At 44.9% G+C, this 26,123-nt stretch overlaps 1 protein-coding gene and 1 long non-coding RNA gene across 4 annotated transcripts in view; one reads left to right on the top strand and one right to left on the bottom strand.

The window, feature by feature from the left end:
* LOC121006142 overlaps positions 1-26,123 on the top strand; it is a 978,004-nt gene that overhangs the window by 538,473 nt on the left and 413,408 nt on the right. The gene's annotated exons all lie outside the window — the stretch shown is intronic.
* BAIAP2 (BAR/IMD domain containing adaptor protein 2) overlaps positions 1-26,123 on the bottom strand; it is a 146,352-nt gene that overhangs the window by 6,737 nt on the left and 113,492 nt on the right. For all 3 annotated transcript variants that reach the window (XM_040439085.1, XM_040439086.1, XM_040439084.1), the window contains exons 7-13: positions 25,532-25,684; positions 20,898-21,137; positions 20,618-20,816; positions 18,998-19,199; positions 16,889-16,957; positions 15,766-15,928; positions 13,328-13,365 (exon numbers count right to left, since the gene is read on the bottom strand). In XM_040439085.1, the coding sequence (XP_040295019.1) occupies positions 13,328-13,365; positions 15,766-15,928; positions 16,889-16,957; positions 18,998-19,199; positions 20,618-20,816; positions 20,898-21,137; positions 25,532-25,684 (1,064 nt within the window). The remainder of the gene's footprint in view (positions 1-13,327; positions 13,366-15,765; positions 15,929-16,888; positions 16,958-18,997; positions 19,200-20,617; positions 20,817-20,897; positions 21,138-25,531; positions 25,685-26,123) is intronic.

The following is a 26,123-nucleotide window of genomic DNA, read 5'->3' as shown; positions in this document are numbered from 1 at the left end:
GACCCATTACTACAATGGAGAACAAAATTCCATACGTACAGTTTATGTCAAGCAGTTCCCTCACGCAGAACATATGGATTTGCCCAATCTGGCTGCCGGGTGTACATTAGATATATGCAGCGCCAATGCCGATAGAAATACATGAGGTACATATAGAAATCTCCTGCATATAACACTGTGAAGCATGTGCAGATTTCAGACCTATACATTAGTCAGACATTTATAGATATCTATACACATAAGGTAAGAGAGATCCATTTGTATTTTAGGTCAGGCTGACGTCAGAAATTTCTACACCAGACTGTAAAATGGTGAGGGCTGCTTCTCAACTTTCCTGGGGTGGTGTTTGGGAGGAGAGGTTTGCACTCCAAGTCTCCTTTATAAGCCTCCACCCTTTATAGAGTTAAATCTTCTGTCTGCCACAATCAGATTTATACACCTACCATTTAAATCAATTCAGTCTTCAGTAAGCTCCCCCTAGTGGTGGCCACTGGTAAGCAGAATATAATGATTTGATGTCTAACAGGAGTTAAAAAGGTATAAATAAATCATATCTCCTCGGATCCGGCAGCGACCCCATGACTCTCCACAGGAAATGCTCAGCCAATCACCGATTTCCTGTCTGTCCCACTGGCACCAGGAAGTGAGAGCAGCGGGGACCAGAGTAGTGATGGAACGACCAGTGGGGGATCGTTAGAGATTAGTTTTCTTTTTTTTTTTCATTTTTAACCCACTATGAGCCATACATAAGAAATTTAATACCGCTTTAGACCAAAAAAAAAAAAAAAAAGTTAGAGGAGAAGAAGTTAAACTATAACTGAAGTTCTGTGCACCAGTTAAACCCCCCTCCGTTCAAGCGCCACTGCAGCCATGACGTTCTATAGACATGGTTGCTGCAGCCAAATCACTGGCTTCAGAAGTACATGGCACAAGGCCAGTGAAATGTACGGGAGCGTCACCTCTGCAGTCAAAACCTGGCCGGGAGCATATGAGTGGTGACATCGCTGCAGAGGGTGGTTTGAATTGGGGAGTATAACTTTTATTGCTTTAATACCTGCTCTGTCTTTTGCAGTTTTTTTTATTTTTATTCTGACAACCCCTTTAATTCCATAACCCCTTAAAGTTTTTGTCCCATGACGTAACCTCTAAACACATTATTGCGGATAAATGTCCAATGGGCAGGGGTCTGACCACGGAGGTCCCCTGCTGATCATGAGAACGGGGACCCCATGCCCCCCCCCCCCCCCCATTTGAATGGAGGGGCAGTCATACAGCTTAGTGGGACTGCCATGGGACTATGGATGTCCATGTATTGGGACAATCCGTTTACTACTTTAAGGCCCCTTTCACACGAGCGAGTTTTCCGCGCGGATGCGTTGCGGGAGGTGAACGCATTGCATCCGCACGGAATCCTGACCCATTCATTTCTATGGGGCTGTTCACATGAGCGGTGCTTTTCACGCATCACTTGTGCGTTACGTGAAAAACGCACAAAGAGGAGCATGCTGCGATTTTCACGCAACGCAAGCCCCATAGAAATGAATGGGGTTGCGTGAAAATCGCAAGCATCCGCAAGCAAGTGCGGATGCGATGCGATTTTCACGCACGGTTGCTAGGAGACGATCGGGATGGAGACCCGATCATTATTATTTTCCCTTATAACATGGTTATAAGGGAAAATAATAGCATTCTGAATACAGACTGCATAGTAAAACAGCGCTGGAGGGGTAAAAATAAAATAAAAGATCATTTAACTCACCTTAATCCACTTGATCGCGATGTCGGCATCTCCTTCTGTCCCCTTTACTGAATAGGACCTGTGGTGAGCATTAATTATAGGTCAAGGACCTTTGATGACGTCACTCCGGTCATCACATGGTACGTCACATGATCTTTTACCATGGTGAATCACCATGGTAAAAGATCATGTGACGTACCATGTGATGACCGGAATGACGTCACCACAGGTCCTGTTGCTGCACAGAGATCAGATGAAGCCAGAAGGAGATGCCGGGCCGCGAACAAGTGGACTAAGGTGAGTTAAAATTTATTTTTATTTTTTTAACCCCTCCAGCGCTATTTTACTAAGCATTCTGTATTCCGAATGCTATTATTTTCCCTTATAACCATGTTATAAGGGAAAATACTACTATTTACAGAACACCGATCCCAAGCGAGTGCAAAATGTTTTGCACTCGCGCGGAAAAATTGCGGGTGTTCCCTCAACGCACCCACACATTTTCCCGCAACGCCCGTCTGAAAGAGGCCCTAATACTTCCAAAAGCCCGATTTAGGATGTTGCGATATCGCATGTTACGACTCTACTATACCTGTGCATATAGTGGTACCTACCCAAACTAACCCCCAATATGACCACACTAGACCCGCCATCATCATCTACTTGAATAAAGCAGGACACGAGTCTATGAAAATGATCATGGATGAAGAATGACTCATTGTTTATTAAATATGCAAAAGCCGTTATTTAATGGAATGAGGAGAGGCAACGCCCCAAAACAAAAAAAAAAAAAAAAAGCCGTCTGGTTGTACAAAATTTTTTATTTTAGCCCGAAGTTATAATACAGCTGCTCAATGGTCAAAATCACAGTTAGCGTCTGTCTGCAAGACATCTCCCCCATCAGAAAAAAAATAAAATCTAAAAATAATCTATACAGAGACAGAGAGCAAGCCTCGGAGTGAGAAAAGAAAAAGGATTCCCCCATATGCAATAAATAAAACTTTATTTGTACAATAACATGGTTACAGAGCACAATGTTCTGTGTGTGGATGGTACATTCTTTATACATTCTGTGACGGCTCGAAAGAGACGTCAAGGAGAGAGAGAAGCTGTCATTTAACTGACCGCCGTGAGGATGGACGCTTTTTGGCATTGGCGAAAGAGTTGACAGAAGCTGAGCAGGGAGGTGAACGCCCCTTTAAATCCCGCCAGCCCATGATATCAGTGCGTCAGGAAGCAATACAGGTAGCCGTTAACGCCAAACTTATTTTGTTTGTTTCTAAAAATTGTGAGACACACACAAAAAGACGGAGACAGATTTAGGGGAATAGCGGGAAATAAAGCAAAAAGGAATAAAAAAAAAAAGGACAAGACAAAAAAAAAAAACTAACTAAAATTATAAATAAAAATGTAAAATAGACCCCAATATAAAAAAAATAGGCATAACAAATTGAGTAATTCATGCCGGATGTCTGAACTGACAGGGATGACCAGGGCTATTGTCTAATCTATACTATGGGCAAAATTATGTTTTTTACATTTTTTTTTTTACAAAAAATAGTCTTCCTACATATATCTGCCATGTTGGATTATTTTTGTGTTTCGCAAAAAGAAAAAAAAAACTGAACTGCTCCATTTCCCCTGGATTCTTAGTAGAAAGAAAATGGCCCCATGATGATTAGAACTTTGCCGTATTCGGGCACCTTCACATGCGACAGATTTTGTTTGTTTTTTGCAGAAAATTTCTACGACTGAAAACTTACTTTCATTCATCTAAATTGGGATGCTTTGGTGGCCAACACATGGATTCCTGCGAGCACCTCAAATTTTCTGCCACGTGTGAAGGCGCTCTTAGAGAGACCCCAGCTCACTCACATAACAAATGCAGACATTTAATGGGCTGGACAAACATAGTGGCATTGTAGGTTACACAGATTTAAAGGGGTAGGAAAACATACGGCCGCTTTCTTCCAAAAACAGTGCCATCTGTGTCTACAGGTTGTATTTGGTATTGCACCTCAGTTACTTTCCCTTCAAATGACGATGAGTTGCAATTCTAGACACAACCCAAGGCCAAGCTTAGGCAGCCATGTTTCCTGCATCGCTCTTTCAAAGGGGTTCTCCAAGTTTATATACATAAAGTCAATTGAAACAAATGTGTTAGAGTGTGCAGAATTTCTCCATGCCTAGGAGCAGATGCCCGAGAAGAGGACCTTCTACCTACCGTCGGAGTAATCCGCTATCCTCCTGCACCGACTTAACATCGAGACAAATAGTTTCAATTAATTTTATTTATAAGGACAGCATTGCATAAAGCGTCTGCTCCTCACAGAGGGGGAGGACCAGGCTAATCATATTGCTGAAACCTCCACTTGTTTGATGGACTATCCTCAGGACAGATCATCAATATGGTGGGGATCTGACACCCGATGCAGTCACCAATCAACTGTTTAAAGAGGTCATGGGGCTCTGGCCTCCTCATGGTATACGAAGCACAGCGCCGTTCATCGTTTAGTGGCTGCGCTTGGTATTGCAGCCAAAGCTCATTCACTTGAATGGGACTGAGCTGCACACAGACCATGTGACTGCTGAACGTGAGGTCATTGGCCTAGAAGGAGGCCACATCACTCACCGGTGCACGATGGCCTCTTCAAACAGCTGATCAGAGGGGGTGCCGTGAATCAGACTCCCACCAGATATTTATGACCAATGATGAGGCGAGGTCATCAATGGCAGCTCTAATGAGTCAAAGTTAAATTTGGAACAAATTCCTCCATATCTGCCTTTAAATGGCATTTCATGTTCCATATGGAGTTGCCCTTTAATATGCAGTGTAAGCTTTCAGGCAGATTCTCCTGCTCAGAGCTGTACTCAGAAGTCAGTGGTGGTCACTTTTTTAGCCCTCTTCCCCCAGCTATGGGTTGAAGATCTGAGTGACCACAGGGTGCCCTATATAACCATCCAATGTTCTAGTCAGACATTACTGGTGAGCTCGATAGGCACTGTGCTGCCAATAGAGAAGAGATGGCTAGCTTGGCACAAGTCAAGCCTTACCACGCACATATTTTAAAAAAAATTTTGTCTACAACCTAAGATGGTAAGTGGACAAAACCTTAAAAAGGATGTGCATCTTGTAGACACTAATATACAGATTAAGTAGTTGGGGGGGGTACCCGATGACATCAAAATACTAACAATTTTGGTTGGTCTGCCTAAAGCTAAATGGGAAACCCAGCCAAAATGGTCTTCCAATATGGTCATATCCATGAAGCTCAGGCCACCACAAATGGTCATTCAGAGCCTCCAATAACCTCACGGACATCAATTAGTCTGATGTCAGCTGAAATTTCTATGCAAACCACCACTGGTTTGATTGGCCAATGGGTTTTGGAGGCCCCCTATAGGTACAAGCTCAAGGACACCTCCTATACAGTCTTTTGACCTTCTCTAAGAAATTCCAGAAGATCAATTTTGTGTTTTGAGCTCCACAAGATTCATGGACAAGATCATAAAAGGGTCTTCAACCCTTAAAATTGTCTTGTGTGGCCCCACCCAAATTTTCAATCAACGTAAAAGTACCAGGGGAAGGGTCGGGAGGACTCCTCCCCACAGACTATTCACAAGCAGTTTAACTAGGAGTTCACCAGAAATGGACAATCCCTTCAAATGTCATTTTTTGTAAAATATGGCTTTTATGTTCCAATTCCTTGGACTTTTAAATTTAAAAATACAAAAAAGATTAATTTTAATTTGAGACATTTTCCATCACTTCAATTCTGGAGTGAAGGTCAGGAGAGATCTCCAACAGCCCCGAGCCAAGAATATAAAAGGTGTCCCTCTATAAACCCCTTGACGCGCCCCAGATCAGTCATCACAACCAAAAATGACAGGCACAAGTTCAGAGATAGGAGAACACTTTGAGAATGAAATAATTTCATTGTTTTAAAAGAGGTTGCCCAGGGTTAGAAAAACATGGCTGTTTTCTTCCAAAAACAGTGCCACCCCTGCCACAGGTTGTGTGTGGTATTGCAGCTTAGTCGTATTTACTTCAATTTAACTAAAATATCAGATACAACCCATGGAACTGTGTGCTGATGTTTTTGGAAGACAGCTATGTTTTTCTAATTCTGGACAACCCCTTTAAGGCTGGGATAAATGGGGGTGGGGGGGGGGGGGTGATAACTAAAGATTTGAGCTGTGACTCTAATAGCTGTCTTTATACTGGTTGAGTCAATGATTAGTAGTTTTACAGTGTTGTGGACAGAGCTCCACTATTTAACATATACATGTTACATATTCTACATGTCTTCTCCAATGACATGCAGAGTTGCATCCAATCCAGTTAGCTCTCAGGCTGCCTAACATCATATCCCCATACTGCTCTGCCTTTTTGCCTATGCAGAACATTCGTTGCCCCACCAGTCCATGGGTCGTCTATGTAGCTGAGCTGCAATACCACACACAACCGGTCAACAGATGTGGTGCCGTTTTCTTAACAAAGCAGCTGTTTCTGTAACCTTGGTAAACCCCATTAACCCAAGACTAAATGACTGCTAGCTGTAGCCAGTAAAAGTTTGGATGCAGCTTTGCATGTGACTGGAGTACTCAACCAAACTAGGATATGCTATTAATGTCCAATAGATGTGCCTCCACACCCATCCTGCATCCAAGCAGAGCATGACTGGAGAGATGGCTGCACGGCTTCTCCCATTGCCTTCTACGGGAGTGAGCCTTTTCCCCCATTGCCTTCTACAGGAGTGAGCCTTTTCTCCACTGCCTTCCACGGGAGTGAGTCTTTTCCCCATTGCCTTCTACGGGAGTGAGCCTTTTCCCCATTGCCTTCTACGGGAGTGAGTCTTTTCCCCATTGCCTTCTACATGACTGAGCCTTTTCCCCATTGCCTTCTACGGGAGTGAGCCTTTTCCCCATTGCCTTCTACGGGAGTGAGCCTTTTTTACCCCATTGCCTTCTATGGGAGTGAGCCTTTCCCCCATTGCCTTCTACATGAGTGAGCCTTTTCCCCATTGCCTTCTACGGGAGTGAGCCTTTTCCCCATTGCCTTCTACGGGAGTGAGCCTTTTCCCCATTGCCTTCTACGGGAGTGAGCCTTTTCCCCATTGCCTTCTACATGACTGAGCCTTTTCCCCATTGCCTTCTACGGGAGTGAGCCTTTTCCCCATTGCCTTCTACGGGAGTGAGCCTTTTCCCCATTGCCTTCTACGGGAGTGAGCCTTTTCCCCATTGCCTTCTACGGGAGTGAGCCTTTTCCCCATTGCCTTCTACGGGAGTGAGCCTTTTCCCCATTGCCTTCTACAGGAGTGAGCCTTTTCCCCATTGCCTTCTACGGGAGTGAGCCTTTTCCCCATTGCCTTCTACATGACTGAGCCTTTTCCCCATTGCCTTCTACATGACTGAGCCTTTTCCCCATTCACTTCTACAGGAGGCTGTCTTTTCCCTTCATTCACTTCTACAGGAGGCTGTCTTTTCCCTTCATTCACTTCTACAGGAGGCTGTCTTTTCCCTTCATTCACTTCTACAGGAGGCTGTCTTTTCCCTTCATTCACTTCTACGGGAGTGAGCCTTTTCCCCATTGCCTTCTACGGGAGTGAGCCTTTTCCCCATTGCCTTCTACGGGAGTGAGCCTTTTCCCCATTGCCTTCTACATGACTGAGCCTTTTCCCCATTGCCTTCTACGGGAGTGAGCCTTTTCCCCATTGCCTTCTACGGGAGTGAGCCTTTTCCCCATTGCCTTCTACGGGAGTGAGCCTTTTCCCCATTGCCTTCTACGGGAGTGAGCCTTTTCCCCATTGCCTTCTACGGGAGTGAGCCTTTTCCCCATTGCCTTCTACGGGAGTGAGCCTTTTCCCCATTGCCTTCTACAGGAGTGAGCCTTTTCCCCATTGCCTTCTACGGGAGTGAGCCTTTTCCCCATTGCCTTCTACATGACTGAGCCTTTTCCCCATTGCCTTCTACATGACTGAGCCTTTTCCCCATTCACTTCTACAGGAGGCTGTCTTTTCCCTTCATTCACTTCTACAGGAGGCTGTCTTTTCCCTTCATTCACTTCTACAGGAGGGAGCTTTTACCATTGAATTCTATTGGAGTGAGTTTTTTCCCCCATTCAGTTCTACATGAGTGAGCCAGCATGCTCTGTGTTTCCACGAATCCTATAAAAGTGAATGCAGAGGGCGGCTCCCACGTGTGCCCACCTCTCCTTTCATACTTCATTTGGATGTGGTGGCCATCAGTTGCCTCACCAGGCAGGATGGGGGTCAGGAGATACACAAGTGGACACGATTATTGGTACCCTTCAGTTAAAGAACTAAAAACCCACAACGGTGACTTTAATAAATTGAAGCTGACAAAAAGTAATAAATAAAAATTTACTGAAAATTAGATAATGAAAATTAGACATTGCTTTTCAATTGTGGTTCAAACAGAATAATTGAATGAAATTGGCATGGAAAAAATGATGGCACCCCTAGAAAAGATTGAAAATAATTTGACCATAGGGACATTTTAAACTAAGGTGTGTCCTGTAATTAGCATCACAGGTGTCTTCAAACTTGCAATCCATCAGTCCACCTATTTAAAGAGTGAAGGTAATCACTGTGCTGTTTGGTATCACTGTGGGTACCACACTGAACATAGACCAAATAAAGCTAAGGAGAGAGTTCTCAGGAGATTAGAAAGAAAATTCTAGACAAACATGTTAAAGGTAAAGGCTATAAGCCCATTTCCAAACAGCTTGATGTCCCTGTTACTACAGTTGCACATACTATTTAGAAGTTTAAGGTCTACAGGACTATGGCCAACCTCCCTGGACATGGTCGCAAGAGGAAAACGGATGACAAATTGAAAAGAGGATAATACGAATGGTAACCAAAGAGCCCAGAACAACATCCAAAAGAGATTAGACGTGAACTCCAAGGTCAAGGTACATTAGTGTCAGATCGCACCATCCATCGCTGTATTAGCCAAAGTGGACTTAATGGAAGACAACCGAAGATGAAACCACTGTTGAAATCAAAATCATAAAAAAGTGAGACTGGAATTTGCCAAAATGCATATTGACAAGGCACAAAGCTTATGGGAGAATGTCCTTTGGACAGATGAGACAAAACTAGAGCTTTTTGGCAAGTCACATGAGCTCTATGTTCACAGATGCAAAAATGAAGCCTACAAAGTGAAGAACATAGTACCTAATGTGAAACATGGAGGAGGTTTGTTATGTTTTGGGGCTGCTTTGCTGCATCTGGCACAGGTTGTCTTGAATCTGTGCAGGACACAATGAAATCTCAAGACTATCAAGGCATTTTTTGGAGCGATCTGTGCTGCCCAGTGTCAGAAAGCTTGGTCTCAGTCGCAGGTCATGGGTGCTGCAAGAGGATAATGACCCACAACCAAAGGCGTAGCCATAAGGTGCAGAGGTAGCAGTCGCTACCGGACCCAGGAGCCTGAGGGGGCCCAAAGACCCTTGTGCTACATAAGAAGACACCGGTATTATAGAAAGTGCATGCTGGCTGGAGGGAAGGGGTTAGGTCAAGAATTTGGCATTGGAGGGGGTGCCATTTCAATTTTTGCCTGGAGGCCATTGCTTCCCTGCCCCTGGCCACAAAGGGGCCCAAGCTGAACTCTTGCACCAGGGCCCATGAGCCTTTAGCTACGTCCCTGCCCACAACACACAGCTAAAAGCATCTAAGAGCTAAGAATTGGACTATTCTGAAGTGGCCGCCTATGGGCACTGAACTAAATCCTACTGAACATCTGTGGAAGGAGCTGAAACATGCAGTCTGGAGAAGGCACCCTTCAAACCTGAGGCACCTGGAGCGGTTTGCTCACGAGGAGTGGGCCAAAATACCCGTGGACAGGTGCAGGAGTCTCATTGCAGAGATTGCCTCAAAAGGTTGTGTAACAAAATATTAAGTTAAGGGTGCCATCATTTTTGTCCAGGCCAGATGAATTTTTTATTTTTTATTCTTCTGTAAAACCACAATTCAAAAGCAATGTCTGATTTTCATTAGTTGATTTTTAATAATTTATTATTACTTTTGTCAGTTTTGAGTTATTTCAGTGACCATTGTGGGTTTTTCTTTAACGGAAAGGTACCAACAATTTTGTCCACTTGTGCAGGTCTCTCAAACATTTATGGCATATCCTGTGGAATTCCTTTAAGTGTCTATGTAGATTCCAATTTTTTTTTTTTTTACTTTGAGTATATGGGACGAAATGTAACCAGAAATATAAAGTGATAAATAACAGTCCCATGCACACGAGTCAATCTCTAGCAGAGGGGCAGAGGAAGAGAAAAATACCCCACCCCCAACCCTGTCATGCAGATAAGACCTTTGAGAGAGAAGAAAAAAAATAAAAAGGCTCCATACACCCCATAAAAACTGGTATAAAACCTCCACACCGGTATACAACTGCTCTGTATGTTCAGAAGTTACAGATACACTTTGGCAAATTTCTGCTCTGAAAAACCCTCTGCAAAAGAGACAAAGTTGAGTCAGGGAAAAAAACAAAAAAACAAACAATAACGTCAACGAGTCACACCAGGATAGCCCAAGTGCTGGTATGACCACCAGTCCCTGCTTTACATTACAGCATAGATCCCTCCAGAAAATGAATAGATTGGCAGAGGAATTCAAGACCCAAAAAAATCAAAAATAAATTCCAGAGAGTACAAAAGTCCAAGAAGAAGGTGAGGAAAATAAAACTGTAAAGCAGAAAGAAAGGACGAAAGTTCTTCAAAGCAGCGGATGCCATGTCTGTGTAAGCCGCGCTTCACACAGTTGATATCATAGTCCCACTGCCGCTGTGAAATAAAAAAAAAAGAGCAAAGAGGATACTGCCGGGATGTACATTATATAGTGTGACCGCACAACATCACGACACGGATGGACCACCACCAGCTGCAGTATCTCTTATTCATGCATATGGGCACCTGGACTCGTCAAAGGGCTCGAGAAGGACTCAAAGAACATCCCAACCAGAGTGGGGACTGCCTTGATGCTGCACCAGATCTCAACATGGTCAGATCTCTGTAAGAGCGCATCAAACAGCTTATCATATCTCAGCTTCCTGGACGGATGTACAATGGAAATCGGGGTAGTGGTTATAAGGGTTAAAGGGCATCTGTCGGCACATTTGTACCTATGAAACTGGCTGACCTGTTTCATGTGCTGTTGGCATCTGTGTTGGTCCCATGTTCATATGTGCCTGCATTGCTGAGAGTTGCTGGGTGTAACAGAAACACCCCCTGCATATATTAAAACATGGGACCAACACAGATGCCTTCAGCTGCCAAGTGCACATACAACAGGTCAGCCAGTGTCATAGGTACAAAACTGCTGACAGATGCCCTTTAACTGCAATCACGCTTACATTTTCACGATAGAGTAGCTTTTGACTTTTAAAGGGGTGTTCCCATCTCTGACACATTTTGCATATCCACAGGATAGACCCACTACCCAGGGATGGACTGGCCATAGAACCTACAGGGAAACTTACCTGTGGGCCAATGTTCCCACCGGAGCCCTCCTTAAGTCCGCCAGCTAGAGAAGTAATCGTGCACTATGGTATTGCTGGCCCCGCCTTTTGTCAATTTGGACCCACCTATTAACATGGGTCCACTTTTAGTTTTTGTTGTTTTTTTTTTCCAGGGTCACTTTAAGTTCCCAGTCCGCCCCTGGTCCCAAGTATCTCTAGTACCCACTGTGCATCCCACCAATGGTACGGACTACCTAAACAGCCGAGGGGAATGCAACACCCATTTAGGTGTATAGTAGTTCCAGAAAACTTGTGGCACTCCCCGCTTGACTGTTTCTGTAGGTCTGACCATCTCTGGTGCCACAGCCTGGCCCCTTTCAAGAGATAGGGTTCAGTCTCAGAGGGTAGAGCCAAATCTATTAGGCAGTTATGCCATAAAATGTTTGAGATGGGAATACCCCTTTAAGGTTAGGGTTAGCCCTGGCCAAACCAGTGCTGCTAAATAGCACTACTTTACTAGCAGTCTCCCCTGGGCTCCGGTGCCAGTATTTGGCACTTGGTAGTGGCACCAGAAGTCCCCCCAGTTTCATGACTCCATGGAAGACCACAATCACTTTCATGTCTTTTAAGTGTAGGCAGGAGGATTATTGATCCTGTTCTTTTTGGAAAGAGTCTGAGAGCTGATTTGTATTCCGGAAAGGAGCCAGAGTGTGCTTAGCTATGACGACAATAGCGTGTACCTGGGCCTTGAATTTGCATGGGCGCACGGTCAATACAAGAGCTTAGAATTGGTGCACCCTGTAGCATTCCACTTAAAGGCGGAACTGGAACCCGGATCATAGCTGGACTAATGGGCACCCTCTAAACTGTCCCTGGTGCAAAAACTGCTCACAGCCCTCCACTACTTATATTCCCATTAGGAACCTAGTGGGTGTTTTGGGCAGTGTACAAAAATTTTTATAAAAAATAAACACCCTATTCTTCAAGAATTGGGGAGGACCTACACTCAAAGACCACTGCCCAATGTCCTCTTCTGGTGTTAGATCTATTTGGGTGATCTTCCTAGTTGGGACTGGCCCTTTAAGCTTTAATGTAATTTTGTGAGTTAAACCAATATCTTAGACACTACAGGAAATCCAGATGAGGAATATGGTATCAATGACGTCCCAAAGGTCCCAAGTAAATGGGACCCTACAACAAAAACAGCCCCTATTCTGATGCTGGCTCCTACCACATCATGTTTTTGGGGGCTTTCTGAAAGGGGTGCAGATTTTCATCACCAATGGGAAGCCAGGGTGAAGCAATCATCACCCCATAACAACCAGAGGGCATAGATTTATGTTATTTATACCCTTAATGAAGAGGTCAGACCCAAAAAGGAGAGGCTGCGCAATGATTAATGACCACAGAGCAAAATGTAAAATCCGCCGTCTTCAAAACCAATTTTCATTGATTCGGTTTTGCCGTTTTCACTATTTTTTTTCAGTTTGTTTCTAATTTATGAACAAAAAATTATGGAAACCATCAACAAGGGGGCTAGCTGCTGTTCATGGATCTTACTACTCCGTTTAGTCTTCGAGCATAATCATCTTCTGGTGTGAATGAGCCAACCAGACTTTTTCCTCTACATCCATCTTGTGTAACATACCTCCAAAAGTCTGACTCCATAAGAATTTGGATGTCCAACTGCCCTGGGCCTTTACACAAGCCAAATAAGAGCTAACCTGCTTGCTGATGGTTTCATCATTTTTTTTCCAACCACAAACTACACAATAAGCTCAAACTAAAAAATAACTAAAAACAGCAAAAAAAAAAGGTAATAAAAGGATATAAAAAAGCAGACTTTACATTTTGCCGAAACAGAGCCGTCGTTAATGCTGGAGTTTAACTGCAATGAACTAGTTCAGCCCAAAAAAATATTCTTCTTTTGTTGTAAAGAGGAGGCCGATCCTTATTGAAATGTCTCCACCTCTCACCTATGGCAATAAGGGATACTGCAGGTGACACACACAATATAAAACACTTACCATTGATGCAAACATGCAGCACTAAATGAATAAACCACACAGTACAATACACAGCGGAGGACGCCATTACCTGTTTGTGGAACGCGCTGTCCCGTAGTCATCTAAACCCTGCAAACAGTCAAAAAAATTCAAGAAAAACAAATGAATGACAAGTTAGTTAGGCAGGAGGAGGCGGAATTAATTCCTTATCATTTGCATATTAGCAGCATGGCGTCTTGAAGCTGTAGCGTACTAAGTAGTTATGATGGGTGGGATGAAATGGCAATCAGAGCGGTCATATTTGGCCATGAGCGGGGGCAGGGCAGCATTGCGCCGCAGAGCTGTATAAGGGAGCAGGGGCGATGACCATGTCCATCTTACCATGGTCAGTAAGCAGCGGGGGACATTCAAGAGGCTAAATGGTTGTAGAGCGCAGAGACTTCCACCAGAAATCATACCCGAGCCCGGACTACGCCACAGAGCAGCTTTAACATGAGCTTAGGGTACTGTCACACTAGCGTTAAGAGGTTTCCCGCAGGCAGTTCCGTCGCCGGAACTCCCTGCCGGATCCAGAAATCCGTATGCAAACGGATAGCATTTGTTTCTGGACCCGGATCCAGCTGACAAATGCATTGAAATACCGGATCCATCTCTCCGGTGTCATCCAGAAAAACGGATCCGCATGCTGCGGTATTTTCTCAGGCCAAATACCGTAAGAGGGACTGAACTGAAGACATCCTGATGCATACTGAACGGAATGCTCTCCATTCTGAATGCATTAGGCTAAAACTGAAGCGTTTTTTCTTCCGGTATTGAGCCCCTGTGACGGAACTCAATACCGGAAAACTTTAACGCTAGTGTGAAAGTACCCCAAGATAGAGATACAGATGAATAGATACACTTGGGTGGCTGAAATATTTGTGGTTTTCATCGACAATGTGCAAGAAAATATATATGCAAGTCTCTAGCTTGGTCTTTTTTCTATTGGATGAGAGCTAATTTGCATACATTTGAATACTTGTTTGCCGATTAGGCGGGTGTGATGTCAAAGCCGTGCTCTGAGCCAATCGGATATCCCTATCCAGTGAGTGAATTTAGTGAATTCAGTAACAACTGCAGCTGCATCCCCCTCCTCTCCCCTCCTCCTAATCTACCATGTTCTGGTTTACACTACATTTCTTGGCAACTAAGCATGCAGGCAGGAAAAGCGAGACCACTGGTGCCTGGAACGGGAAGAAGATGCTACTTTCCACATGCCTGGGTGTCTCCAAACTGGACCAGGAGATCTTCCTCCACATAGAATGGTGCAGAAGAGACACCTCCCATAGACACCACAAGGTGGCATCTAATGATCTGAATTTGACCAACTGCCAATGGCATTTGAAGAGGATTGACCCTCCATGTAATAAGCATTCCCCGGTGGCACTGCGCTATAAAATCAGTGGCTCGATAGGAGATTTCCTTAATGGGAAGATTTCTGGTGGAAGTGATGGTGAAGCACCTTCCATTGCAGCAGATCCCACCGTTTGAGTTTCCTTCGTACCCGGACTGCAATGTAAATGGGTTTGGCATCTCAAGTGCAGATGAAACACTTGGGTTCACAAAATGTTAACGGGCTAAGGAGCACACAATAAAATAGACAGTCCGGGTTCAAAGTAGCCTTAACATCAAATGGTGGACGGCATCGGCTGCAATGGAAGAGCCCCACTGGTGACCAACTTACGGGTAAAGACCTCTTACAAGGTTTGTACAGTCCCGTTGACTGTGGGTACAGAAAGCTGGCACTCTTGTTTATTGTGTACCCATAGGGCACAGAGTAAGCCTATAAATAAGGAACACACATAGCTATGGAGACCTGTGCAAAGATTTACAATGTTTACTCCTATCACACTAATCAATCAGAAGAGATGTATTTCAGCAGTGACTAAAGCTACAGATTAAAGACTTTAATATATCTTTACAGGGGTAAGAGATCGTTTTTTTTCCTGGTACAGAGTTCCAATTCTCTTGCATAAACATTGAAAAATGAGAAATTATATCTGCCTGCAGCCACCACTAGAGGGAGCTCACTGTATATAATGAAAATCAATAACAGTATGATGTGAGCTCCCTCTAGTGATTACTGCAGGTAGTGGCAATTTTATCATTTAAAAATATCAATGGAGATTAGGGGCACTGTCTGAACAATACAGGTCCAAATCGCTATAAAGAACCATAATTCTGGCAGAATTTCGCATAAGTGTCACAAATGCTGATTTTGGCGCGATAGCCCTCCTTTCAGCAAGTTGGCTGAAGGATTTAGTAAGTGATCTTGCCTGCCATGTGATCTCAGATGAGAGGTACACTAATACACTTGATATTCTTAGTATCAGTAATACACAATATATAAGGCGGCATGGTAAATCCCTAGGAAACTGACACGAGGCACAGAATGCCTCAGTACCGCCAACATCCTAGTCTAGTGCTACTAACACTAGTTTCCAACTTTTGGTTAGAGCAGCGCGACGTCGAAGGTTATAGTCATCCCACCTGTGAAAAGACCGGTGCAGCCACGCTGTATGGTCGGGGTTTGAAAGAGCTCACAGCCTGTGGAGGGAATCCGCGGGAGGCCATGTTGTAGTCTGGAGGAGGTATGGAGAGGTCATCTTTGTCCAGCAAATTCCCAGTGCTGCTGCTCTTCCCAGGATGTAAACTGGAGAACCAGAAAAAAAAATGGTCTCACATGTAAGAAGTCCTCACCAGAAAGATAGGCGGATATTATAAAAAGATAGCATGGGAGTATACGGGCTCGTACTGGCCCACAGGAGAATCCCCCCGGTTGGCCCATGAGCAAAGTGGGCCCCTAGTTCCACACCCCTGCACAAGTGACACATGATAAAGTAGACTTACTGCACAAACATATAGATAGGCAGCATACAGTATCTCAACCAGCCTATGTTCATATTAAAAACTGGGTAAATTATTTATTAAACTACCCACCACATTATTATAGATGCATCGGGTAGTTGAGATGACTTCTAGGTATAGAGGCATACTGGCCAGTATACTCTTTATCCAGTCACTGCAGGGACCCCATAATCAATCGGTCTTGCTGCTACCTACCACCGTGTGAGCAGGTTATATCTGCATGTAGCTGTGAAGTGGGCCCTCAGAATTAATTTTACTGGTGGGCCCTAGGCACCCGAGTCCGACTCTGGGAGTATGTACTGTAGAGATAGAGAGCGAGGCTGCTATAGGGGCCTTGGAGAGTGTCCTGGTAGGTCCCATCCCCATTTGCTACCTGTGCAGGCCCCTTCCTCTGCAAAGGAACAACACTGTTGGCAAACATCAGGCCCTGGATGGTAAACCTGGTACCTGCCCAAATCTCTCTGGTCTGGATAGACGTGGATGTGACCCTGAGGCAGTAAATTCTTGCTCCTGCTGAATGTACAGGATTATATTCATGTCCACTACAGTGCGATCTTGCCTATAGGGGGCAGCATGATCTTCTAAAGATATACTACTACACAGCTGCAATTTGCTGTCGCAGCGATCACTGGGCTCTGACTTAATTTCCAGTCTGACCAGTTTATATCACCATTGTAATCTATGCGGCTGGGTGCAAGTACTGGTTCAGATCCATATCCAGCCCTGGTAATGCCCAGTTACTCACTTTGGTGAACGATCTCCTGTGCCTCCACGGTCCAACACTCTTGTGTAGGAGAAAGGGAACCATCCTCGCCTGAGAAGCAGAAAACCAGAGATGTAACTTTACTACTTGCATTTTAAAGGGTAACTGTCATGTTTTCTTAAAAAAAACAAAACAATTTTAGCATATGTTACTGCTGCAGCAGCATTATGCATAAATCATTCTTTAGTTTTGTCACATACCACTGTTTTCCTTGAGTTTTCCCCTTAGTTACAGCTGTTTAAACATTTACAATACGAGGACCTTCTCAAGATGGCTCCTCTGCCAGTTCTATGAGGCCAAAACTGCTTTCCTTCACTTCCCATACACACTTGCTGTAGCCAGCAGCTCTCTGCCAGCCAATCAGATTGGATTACTGAGAGACACGCCTCCTCACTCTGAAGCCTAATGCAGGCATGCAGTGTGAAGGACCGCCCCTCCGTCTTCCTGTCTTCTTAGCCAGAGACAGACAATCCCTACCAACTGTCTTAAGGGAGCAGTGGAAAGGGACAGGGGACATTAATGAAAGCTGTTATTATAAGGTAATTACAGATCTTTTGACAATCATTGACAGACTAACTCCGGTATGCATGCCTAGCTCTAATAAACTAGCAAATAAAAAAATATATGACAGTTACCCTTTAAGTTCTCCTTTGCTACCCTGAAACTAGCTGCCTCCCCCAGGTGGCGCCACACTAAAGAGGTTGGGCTCCTTCCCCCCTTCCCAAAAAAACAACAGGGGTGCAATTCCCCTTTAAGATTGGACTGTGAAAATATCTTCCAGATGGAGTGGATCAGGTTGACATCGACAGCTTTACCTTGCCACCCACATACATAAAAATGCTAATTTCCGGTATTTTTCCAGGTGGGGGGTGGTTCCCTCCAGTCAATTACAGCTCTGCGCAACCTACATGCTGTCACATTCGGAGGAGGGCGGATCGGCCGGGGGTGTATTCCCCGACGTTTCTTCTTCCAAGTCGTCCCAGGCTGCGGTAGTGCAAAACTCTCACCATGTAGTAACCATTCACACAACCGTATTGCAGTCTGCATAACACGGATGATGCTTTTTTGTGGACCCATTGACTTCAAAGGGTTCATGAAATGCCGTTTACAGGCAAGTATAGGATATGTTCTACCTTTTGCGGAATGGACATATGGATGCAGAAAGCACACGTGCTTTCTGCATTCGTATATCCGTTCTGCAAATGATAGAACATGTCCTATTCTTGGCCACAAAAGCAGACCACAGACCCACTGAAGTCAATGGGTCAGGGAAAAAAAACTAAAACGTATGCAACTTGGATGGCATCCGTATTTTACGGATTCGCGGTTTGTGGACTGCAAAATACATATGGTCGTGTTAATGCTCCCCTTATTAAGATGAATCGGTTTACACCACCACAAGGGACCGTCCTGGGACATGAGTGACCTTCCCTGGTTATGGTTCCCTTTTCCATAAGTGCTGAAGCAGAACAAAAAGGTGGCCCGTACACGTTCACACTGCTCTTGGGAAGACAAGCGTCCCCACTAGCCCACCAGCCTCACCACCATGGGCTACCTTGAGGGATGGTCACCCTGAAAGATTCTGGACATAGTGGACGGAAAGTGAAGTTGCTCTGGCTGACATCCTGTATAGGTCGATGCAAATGTGTCCCTTCCTCAAACATTGAGCCCAACTCTGCTGCAAACATCTTAAAGGCCATCTCCATTTTTTTTGTTCGAAATGTCCTCCACAGCAGTTCCTCGAGGGGCTCCCTGCACTGAAATGAATGGAAAGCCATAGAGCAGAAGCGGGGCAGAGATAGGCTCTTGTGCAAACAGGTGACAAACAGGTCACCACTGCCTTCAAAATGGCCGAGTATGGTTTGAAGCTCATGTAGCAGGCTATAGTTCTGCAAGAGCTGGAGATCCACAGAAGAGAGACAGCAGAGGGAAGGGAAAGAGTTCGGCCTGTGGCCCCCACGCTCCAGCTCTGCAGTTTTTGCAAAACTACAACTACCAACGTGCCCTGACTGCAGCATTCGCCGGGGCACGCCGAGTTATGCTTTTTTCTTGGGATGTACCAAAATAAAGCCCACACTTTGAGGCCCTTACAATTTTGTCTTCTCGCTCTCTCCGTAGTGCCAGCCGTCTCTTGCTTCGGGCACCAGCAGAGTGATGTAGTCGCCATTGCTGAAGCTCAATAATGTGCTGTTGTCTCCGGCGGCATGTGAGAAGATGGCCTGCACTCGTGTCCTACCGTTTTTTTCTAATCCGGCAGCCATGGAGCTGGAACGGGGCAAAGTCTTGTTCTCGGCTGCTCGAAAAAAAAACAAAAAAGGTTTCATGATTGGTACTTATACTTTTCCTTTTTTTTTCAATTAAAGGGGTTGTGTCACTTTATCAAATAGCATTTATTATGTAGAGAAAGTTAAAGGGATTCTGTCATCAGAATTTAGGTCTATAACCTAAACATATGGCGAGGTCCCTGCTAATACACTGAATCCTAAAGTGACCTTATCAAATGCGCCTGTGGCTCTATAATTTATATAACCTGTCACTCACGTCAGAAATGTGTCCAAGGGGTCGTCTCATGATGCAGGGTGCCCGGCTGCAGCCATCTCCTTTCGGTGCCCAGCGCCGCCTTCTGAATTGAAATCGCCGCCCTCCCTTTCATTAGATTCGCCTACCTCAGTTCATCGCCGCCTCTCTAACGTCCGCTCTCCTCAGCCAGATCCCGCGCGTGCGCACTAGGTATAACCTAGCTGTAGCAGGTTGGATGGCTGTAATAGGGCGGTCAAGGCAGGTTCGAGCGAAGTGCGCCGGCCGGCGTATGCGCACTTCGCTTAACGAGGCCGCTGCCAGGAGTCCGCGCGGGATCTGGCTGAGGAGAGCGGACGTTAGAGAGGCGGCGATGAACTGAGGTAGGCGGCTCTAATGAAAGGGAGGGCGGCGATTTCAATTCAGAAGGCGGCGCTGGGCACCGAAAGGAGATGGCTGCAGCCGGGCACCCTGCATCATGAGACGTCCCCTTGGACACATTTCTGACGTGAGTGACAGCTGATCTAAACCTGTTTTATATGATTATAGAGCCACAGGCGCATTTGATAAAGGTCACTTTAGGATTCAGTGTATTAGTAGGGACCTCGCCATATGTTTAGGTTATAGGCCTAAAGTCCGATGACAAAATCCCTTTAATACAAATCACTTACTAATGTATTGTTATTATCCATATTACCTCCTTTGCTGGCTAGATTCATTTTTCCATCAAGTGATACACTGCCCGTTTCCATGGTTAATCCATCAGCGGTGGCCGTGCCTGCGCATTATAGGAAAAAACACTAGCCTATGTGAGCTTTCATTGTCCTGGCCACCAGAGAGGCCGACACTTTTTCCTACAGTGTGCAAGCACGACCTCTGCTGATGGAATGCAGGGTGGTCTGTAACCATAGAAACGAGCAGTGTATAATGTGGAAAAATGAATCCAGCCAGCAAAGGAAGCAATATGGACAATCACAATACATTAGTAAGTGCCTTGTATTAGCTTTCTCTACATAATAAATGCCACTTGCTGAAGTGACACAACCCCTTTAACTCCTTCATGACCTGGCAGCATACATCCCATACTGATGACATTCATATTGTCACCAACTACCCAGGCACATTGAGGCCATTTCAATCCCACTGGTCTCAGATCAAAGCCTCATCGTTCCAACAAAAAGCATGTCCGCTTACCCACGGTGTAGCTGTTTTTGGGTGGGACGCTCTTGCGGGCTGGGAGGGTGTTTGAGTACGAGTCGCTTATCTGCTTGTGAGGCTGAGATGGTGAAATTTTTGACTGGATTGGCTTCATGTCTCCCCAGTGCTCATAACTGCTAGGAGGTGGTCCTGTGACCCCGTTCATAATGGGCGTGCCCTCCTGTGCGGACATTCTCTGCAACATAAGGGACCAGAGTTCAAATGCATGTCTCATGCCAATACAAAACAAGCAACGACCTAAGAAAAATCTACTTACCCCAACAAAAGGGGCGAGCTCTGGGGGCACCGGCAGTGGTTTGGCACCTGGTATAGGGTCCGATATGGAAAGACTGGATTTTGAGTTGGTCAGAGGTCCGGATAATGGTCCTGATAAAATTGTACCATTGGGGCCAGTAGCCATTTGCTGCATGATCTGTAAAGCTCTGTCTGGGATCTTGTTAGGATCGACACTGGCTTGTTGCCAGGCAGGAACCTTCTGGGCCAGCAGATCCTTACCCTGAGAGGAGGAGAAGAAGAGGGTTAGGTGGCCCACCATGGTTGCATATAAAGTATATAGCTGTATTTCTGGATATTAGGATTTCATTAAATACGTAAAATGGGATCTATAGCCATTTTAATGAGATCTATAAGTATTTTGATTACTCTAGATTGCTCTGTCTGCACCAATTAAAGGAGCCATAAACTGGGCCAATTAGACTTTGCCCACTATGTAAATGGCGGCATCATAGGATGCTAGAGATTCCCAAGATCATGCTTGCCCGCTACTAGTTTAGATGTGGACCACCAGCAAAGGTGTAGTAAAAGGTGATGAGCGAATTCCCCCACTAGATGGCGCTGGCAATCTGCAGGAGAGCAGCCCGGCGCTGGCAGCGACGAGGGGCTTTTCTCTTCCCCTCCCTCTTTGCAGCCAAGTGGCACTGCATCTCGCTGAGTAAGAAGCATGTGGGCAGCACAAAATGTGTGTGTGTGGGAGTTGGGAACAAGGCTTTCATTTTCTATTGCTCTCATTCCCCCTCCTCCTTTCCTGAGGAATAGGTGGGCTGCGAACGCTGAAAGTCAGTAGCACAGCTCTGAATGAGCCAAGCAAACAGGCCAAGAGAGGCACGTATGCACTGGCAGTGCACACAGAAAGCAGACTGGCACAGCCCTTCATAGCCATGCCCCTCAGACTGCACCATTGTAGTGGTGGTCAGAAAATCCATGGATGGTGCCAGTCTATAGAACAAGACCACCCACCCTATCTATACTGCATTGCCTATATTTCAACTGGGTAACCAGCAGAGGTATCCCCAGGACCTCGGGGAACCAGCAGAGGTATCCCCAGGACCTCGGGGAACCAGCAGAGGTATCCCCAGGACCTCGGGGAACCAGCAGAGGTATCCCCAGGACCTCGGGGAACCAGCAGAGGTATCCCCAGGACCTCGGGGAACCAGCAGAGGTACCCTTAGGACCTTATGGGGCCAGTAGAGCCATTATCGGGACCTTATGGGGCCAGTAGAGGTACTGTATCCTTAGGACCTTATTCTGCTATACCTGGGACTTAGAAGGCCAATATTGGTTCCTTGGCTCCTAGGGAAATGTATAACTGTATCATGACATAGGAGACCAATATGATTAGGACATAGGGGCCTAATATTTATATCCCTGGGACACACAGGGCTAATATTATCCACTGATCTAGCGAGGCAATACCGACATCCCCTGGACCTTAGTATCACTAGGACGTAGGCTGTCAATATTAAAAGCCCCTGGACATAATTGGCCAATATAAATAGCACTAGGACAGAGGACTAATATTGGTATCCCTGAGACATTAATATCACCAGCACATAGGTGACTAATTTTAAGGTCAATGGGACCTAGTAAAGAAGCACTAAGGGCGCTAATCTTAATATGGATTGTATTTCAAGCGTCTTAGGCCCCTTTCACACGAGCGTTGCGGGAAAATGTGCGGGTGCGTTGCGAGAAAACCCGCAATTTTTCCGCGCGAGTGCAAAACATTGTAATGCGTTTTGCACTCGCGTGAGAAAAATCACGCATGTTTGGTACCCAAACCCGAACTTCTTCACAGCAGTTCGGGCTTGGGATCGGTGTTCTGTAGATTGTATTATTTTTCCCTTATAACATAGTTATAAGGGAAAATAATAGCATTCTGAATACAGAATGCATAGTAAACTAGCGCTGGAGGGGTTAAGAAAATAAAATAAAATTTAACTCACCTTAGTCCACTTGATCGCGTAGTCCGGCATCTGCTTCTTTCTCTTTTGTTGAATAAGACCTGTGGTGAGCATTAAATACAGTTACAGGACCTTTGATGACGTCACTCCGGTCATCACATGGTACGTCACATGATCTTTTACCATGGTGATTCACCATGGTAAAAGATCATGTGACGTACCATGTGATGACCGGAGTGACGTCATCAAAGGTCCTGTAACTGTATTTAATGCTCACCACAGGTCCTATTCAACAAAGGAGAAAGAAGCAGATGTCGGACTACGCGATCAAGTGGACTAAGGTGAGTTAAAAAAAAAATATTATCCCCTCCAGGGCTAGTTTACTATGCATTCTGTATTCAGAATGCTATTATTTTCCCTTATAACCATGTTATAAGGGAAAATAATAATGATCGGGTCTCCATCCCGATAGTCTCCTAGCAACCGTGCGTGAAAATCACCGCTCATGTGAACGGCCTTATAGAAATGAATGGGTCGGTATTCAGTGCGGGTGCAATGCGTTCACCTCACGCATCGCATCCGCGCGGAATACTCGCCCGTGTGAAAGGGGCCTTAATGCGACTGTGTGTGTGTGTATATACAGTCTTGTGAAAAAATTAGGACACCCTTTGAAAGCATGTGGTTTTTTGTAACATTTTTAATAAATGGTTATTTCATCTCCGTTTCAACAATACAGAGAGATTAAAGTAATCCGACTAAACAAAGAAAACTGAAGAAAAGTCTTTTCAAGATCTTCTGTAAATGTCATTCTACAAAAATGCCTATTCTAACTGAGGAAAAAGATAGGACACCCTTGCCCCTAATAGCGAGTGTTACCTCCTTTGGCTGAAATAACTGCAGTGAGACGGTTCTTGTAGCCATCTACCAGTCTTCGACATCGGTCTGAGGAAATTTTACCCCACTCCTCAATGCAGAACTTTTTCAGCTGTGAGATGTTTGAGGGGTTTCTTGCACGTACAGCCCTTTTCAAGTCACCCCACAGCATCTCAATGGGATTCAAATCTGGACTTTGACTTGGCCATTCCAGGACTCTCCATTTCTTCTTTTTCAGCCAATCTTTGGTTGATTTACTAGTATGTTTTGGGTCATTGTCATGTTGCATGGTCCAGTTCCGCTTCAGCTTTAATTTTCTAACTGATGGTCTCACATGTTCTTCAAGCACCTTCTGATACACAGTAGAATTCATCGTGGATTCTATGATGGTGAGCTGACCAGGTCCTGCTGCAGCAAAGCAGCCCCAAACCATGACACTTCCACCTCCATGCTTCACAGTTGGTATGAGGTTCTTTTCTTGGAATGCTGTGTTTGGTTTACGCCAAACATGTCCTCTGCTGTTGTGTCCAAATAATTCAATTTTGGACTCATCTGTCCAAAGAACATTATTCCAGAAGTCCTGGTCTTTGTCAACTTTATCGCTGGCAAATGTCAGTCTGGCCTCGATGTTTCTCTTGGAAAGCAAAGGTTTCCTCCTTGCACACCTCCCATGCAAGTTAAACTTGTACAGTCTCTTTCTGATTGTAGAGGCATGTACTTCTACATCAACAGTAGCCAGAGCCTGCTGTAGTTCTCGAGATGACACTTTAGGGTTTTTGGATACCTCTTTTAGCATCTTGCGGTCTGCTCTTGGGGTGAACTTGCTGGGGCGACCAGTCCTGGGCATGTTGGCAGTTGTTTTGAAAGCCCTCCACTTGTAGACTATCTTCCGGACAGTGGAATGGCTGATTTCAAAATCTTTTGAGATCTTTTTAAATCCCTTCCCAGACTCATAGGCTGCTACAATCTTTTTTCTGAAGTCCTCTGACAGCTCTTTTGCTCTCACCATGGTGCTCACTCTCACTTCAACAGTCAGGAGCACACCAAACTAAATGTCTGAGGTTTAAATAGGGCAAGCCTCATTCAACATGCAGAGTAACGATCTACTAATTATGTGCACCTGGTGTGATATACCTGTGTGAGATCTGAGCCAATTTAAGAGGGAATACATGTGAGGGTGTCCTATCTTTTTCCTCAGTTAGAATAGGCATTTTTGTAGAATGACATTTACAGAAGATCTTGAAAAGACTTTTCTTCAGTTTTCTTTGTTTAGTTGGATTACTTTAATCTCTCTGTATTGTTGAAACGGAGATGAAATAACCATTTATTAAAAATGTTACAAAAAAACCACATGCTTTCAAAGGGTGTCCTAATTTTTTCACATGACTGTATATATATATATATATATATATATATATATATATATATATATATATATATATATATATACACACACACACATACATATATACACACATATATACACACACATACATATATACACACATATATACATACACACATATATACACACATACATACACACACACACACACACCTATATGTACACTTATACATACAGCAGTGCTGACGCTCCTGCCTATTCAGAGGGCCTTTGTAACCCCAGGTCCGATTAGCAAAACATGGCTGCCTTCTTCCAGACCTGTGCATGTATTGTGTCAGGTACATGGAAGTGAATAGGGCTGGAGCTTCAATACCACGGCAACCTGTGGGCAGGTGGGGGCGCTGCTTTTTGAAGAATGCAGCAATGTTTTCCTAATCCTGACAAGCCCTTAAAGGAATTTTACCCCAGCGTCTGGGTCTCTTGCCCTCTCCTCACCTTGCCATGATAAGCGACGGAGTTCTTGGCCACGGCACATTGCTTCTCCACCAGGAAGCAGTACCTCCTCCGCTCTTCCGTCAGCGCAGTCTTATACCCGTCAGATACAAAGTTCTCCAGCTCGCTCTGCTTGTTGCTGATGGCTTCAATATACTGCAGACAGAACATACAGAATTAACATGGCAGCTGCTGGTGGGGGGCCACAAATCCTTGTCCATTCACTTTACCATAGGAGACACCATGAAAAATTATGAGGAACCGCTCCAAATAAACCATCCTATTGTAATAGTGATGCTTTCCTACGATAAATATTCTACAGTTTTCAAACCAGCACCTGGATCTGAATACTGTAATTACATGTAATTGACAATTTAGTATAGCCACTGAGTTCATCAATAAAATGTATCCGTATGGCGCCACCTGCTGTTTGTTTTTTTCTTAGGTCTTTGTCCGGCTCACTGAGATGGCCGCACATGCTCAGTTTCATCCTTTATCTGCCTCCTGAGCTGTGATAGGGAGAGCTGAGACACGCCTCCTGAGCTGTGATAGGGAGAGCTGAGACACGCCTCCTGAGCTGTGATAGGGAGAGCTG

This window comes from Bufo bufo, chromosome 6 (assembly GCF_905171765.1).
Source record: "Bufo bufo chromosome 6, aBufBuf1.1, whole genome shotgun sequence".
Taxonomy (NCBI): domain Eukaryota; kingdom Metazoa; phylum Chordata; class Amphibia; order Anura; family Bufonidae; genus Bufo; species Bufo bufo.
The sequence above is the reverse complement of the archived record's forward strand: the minus strand, read 5'-3'. Positions and strand labels throughout refer to the sequence as shown.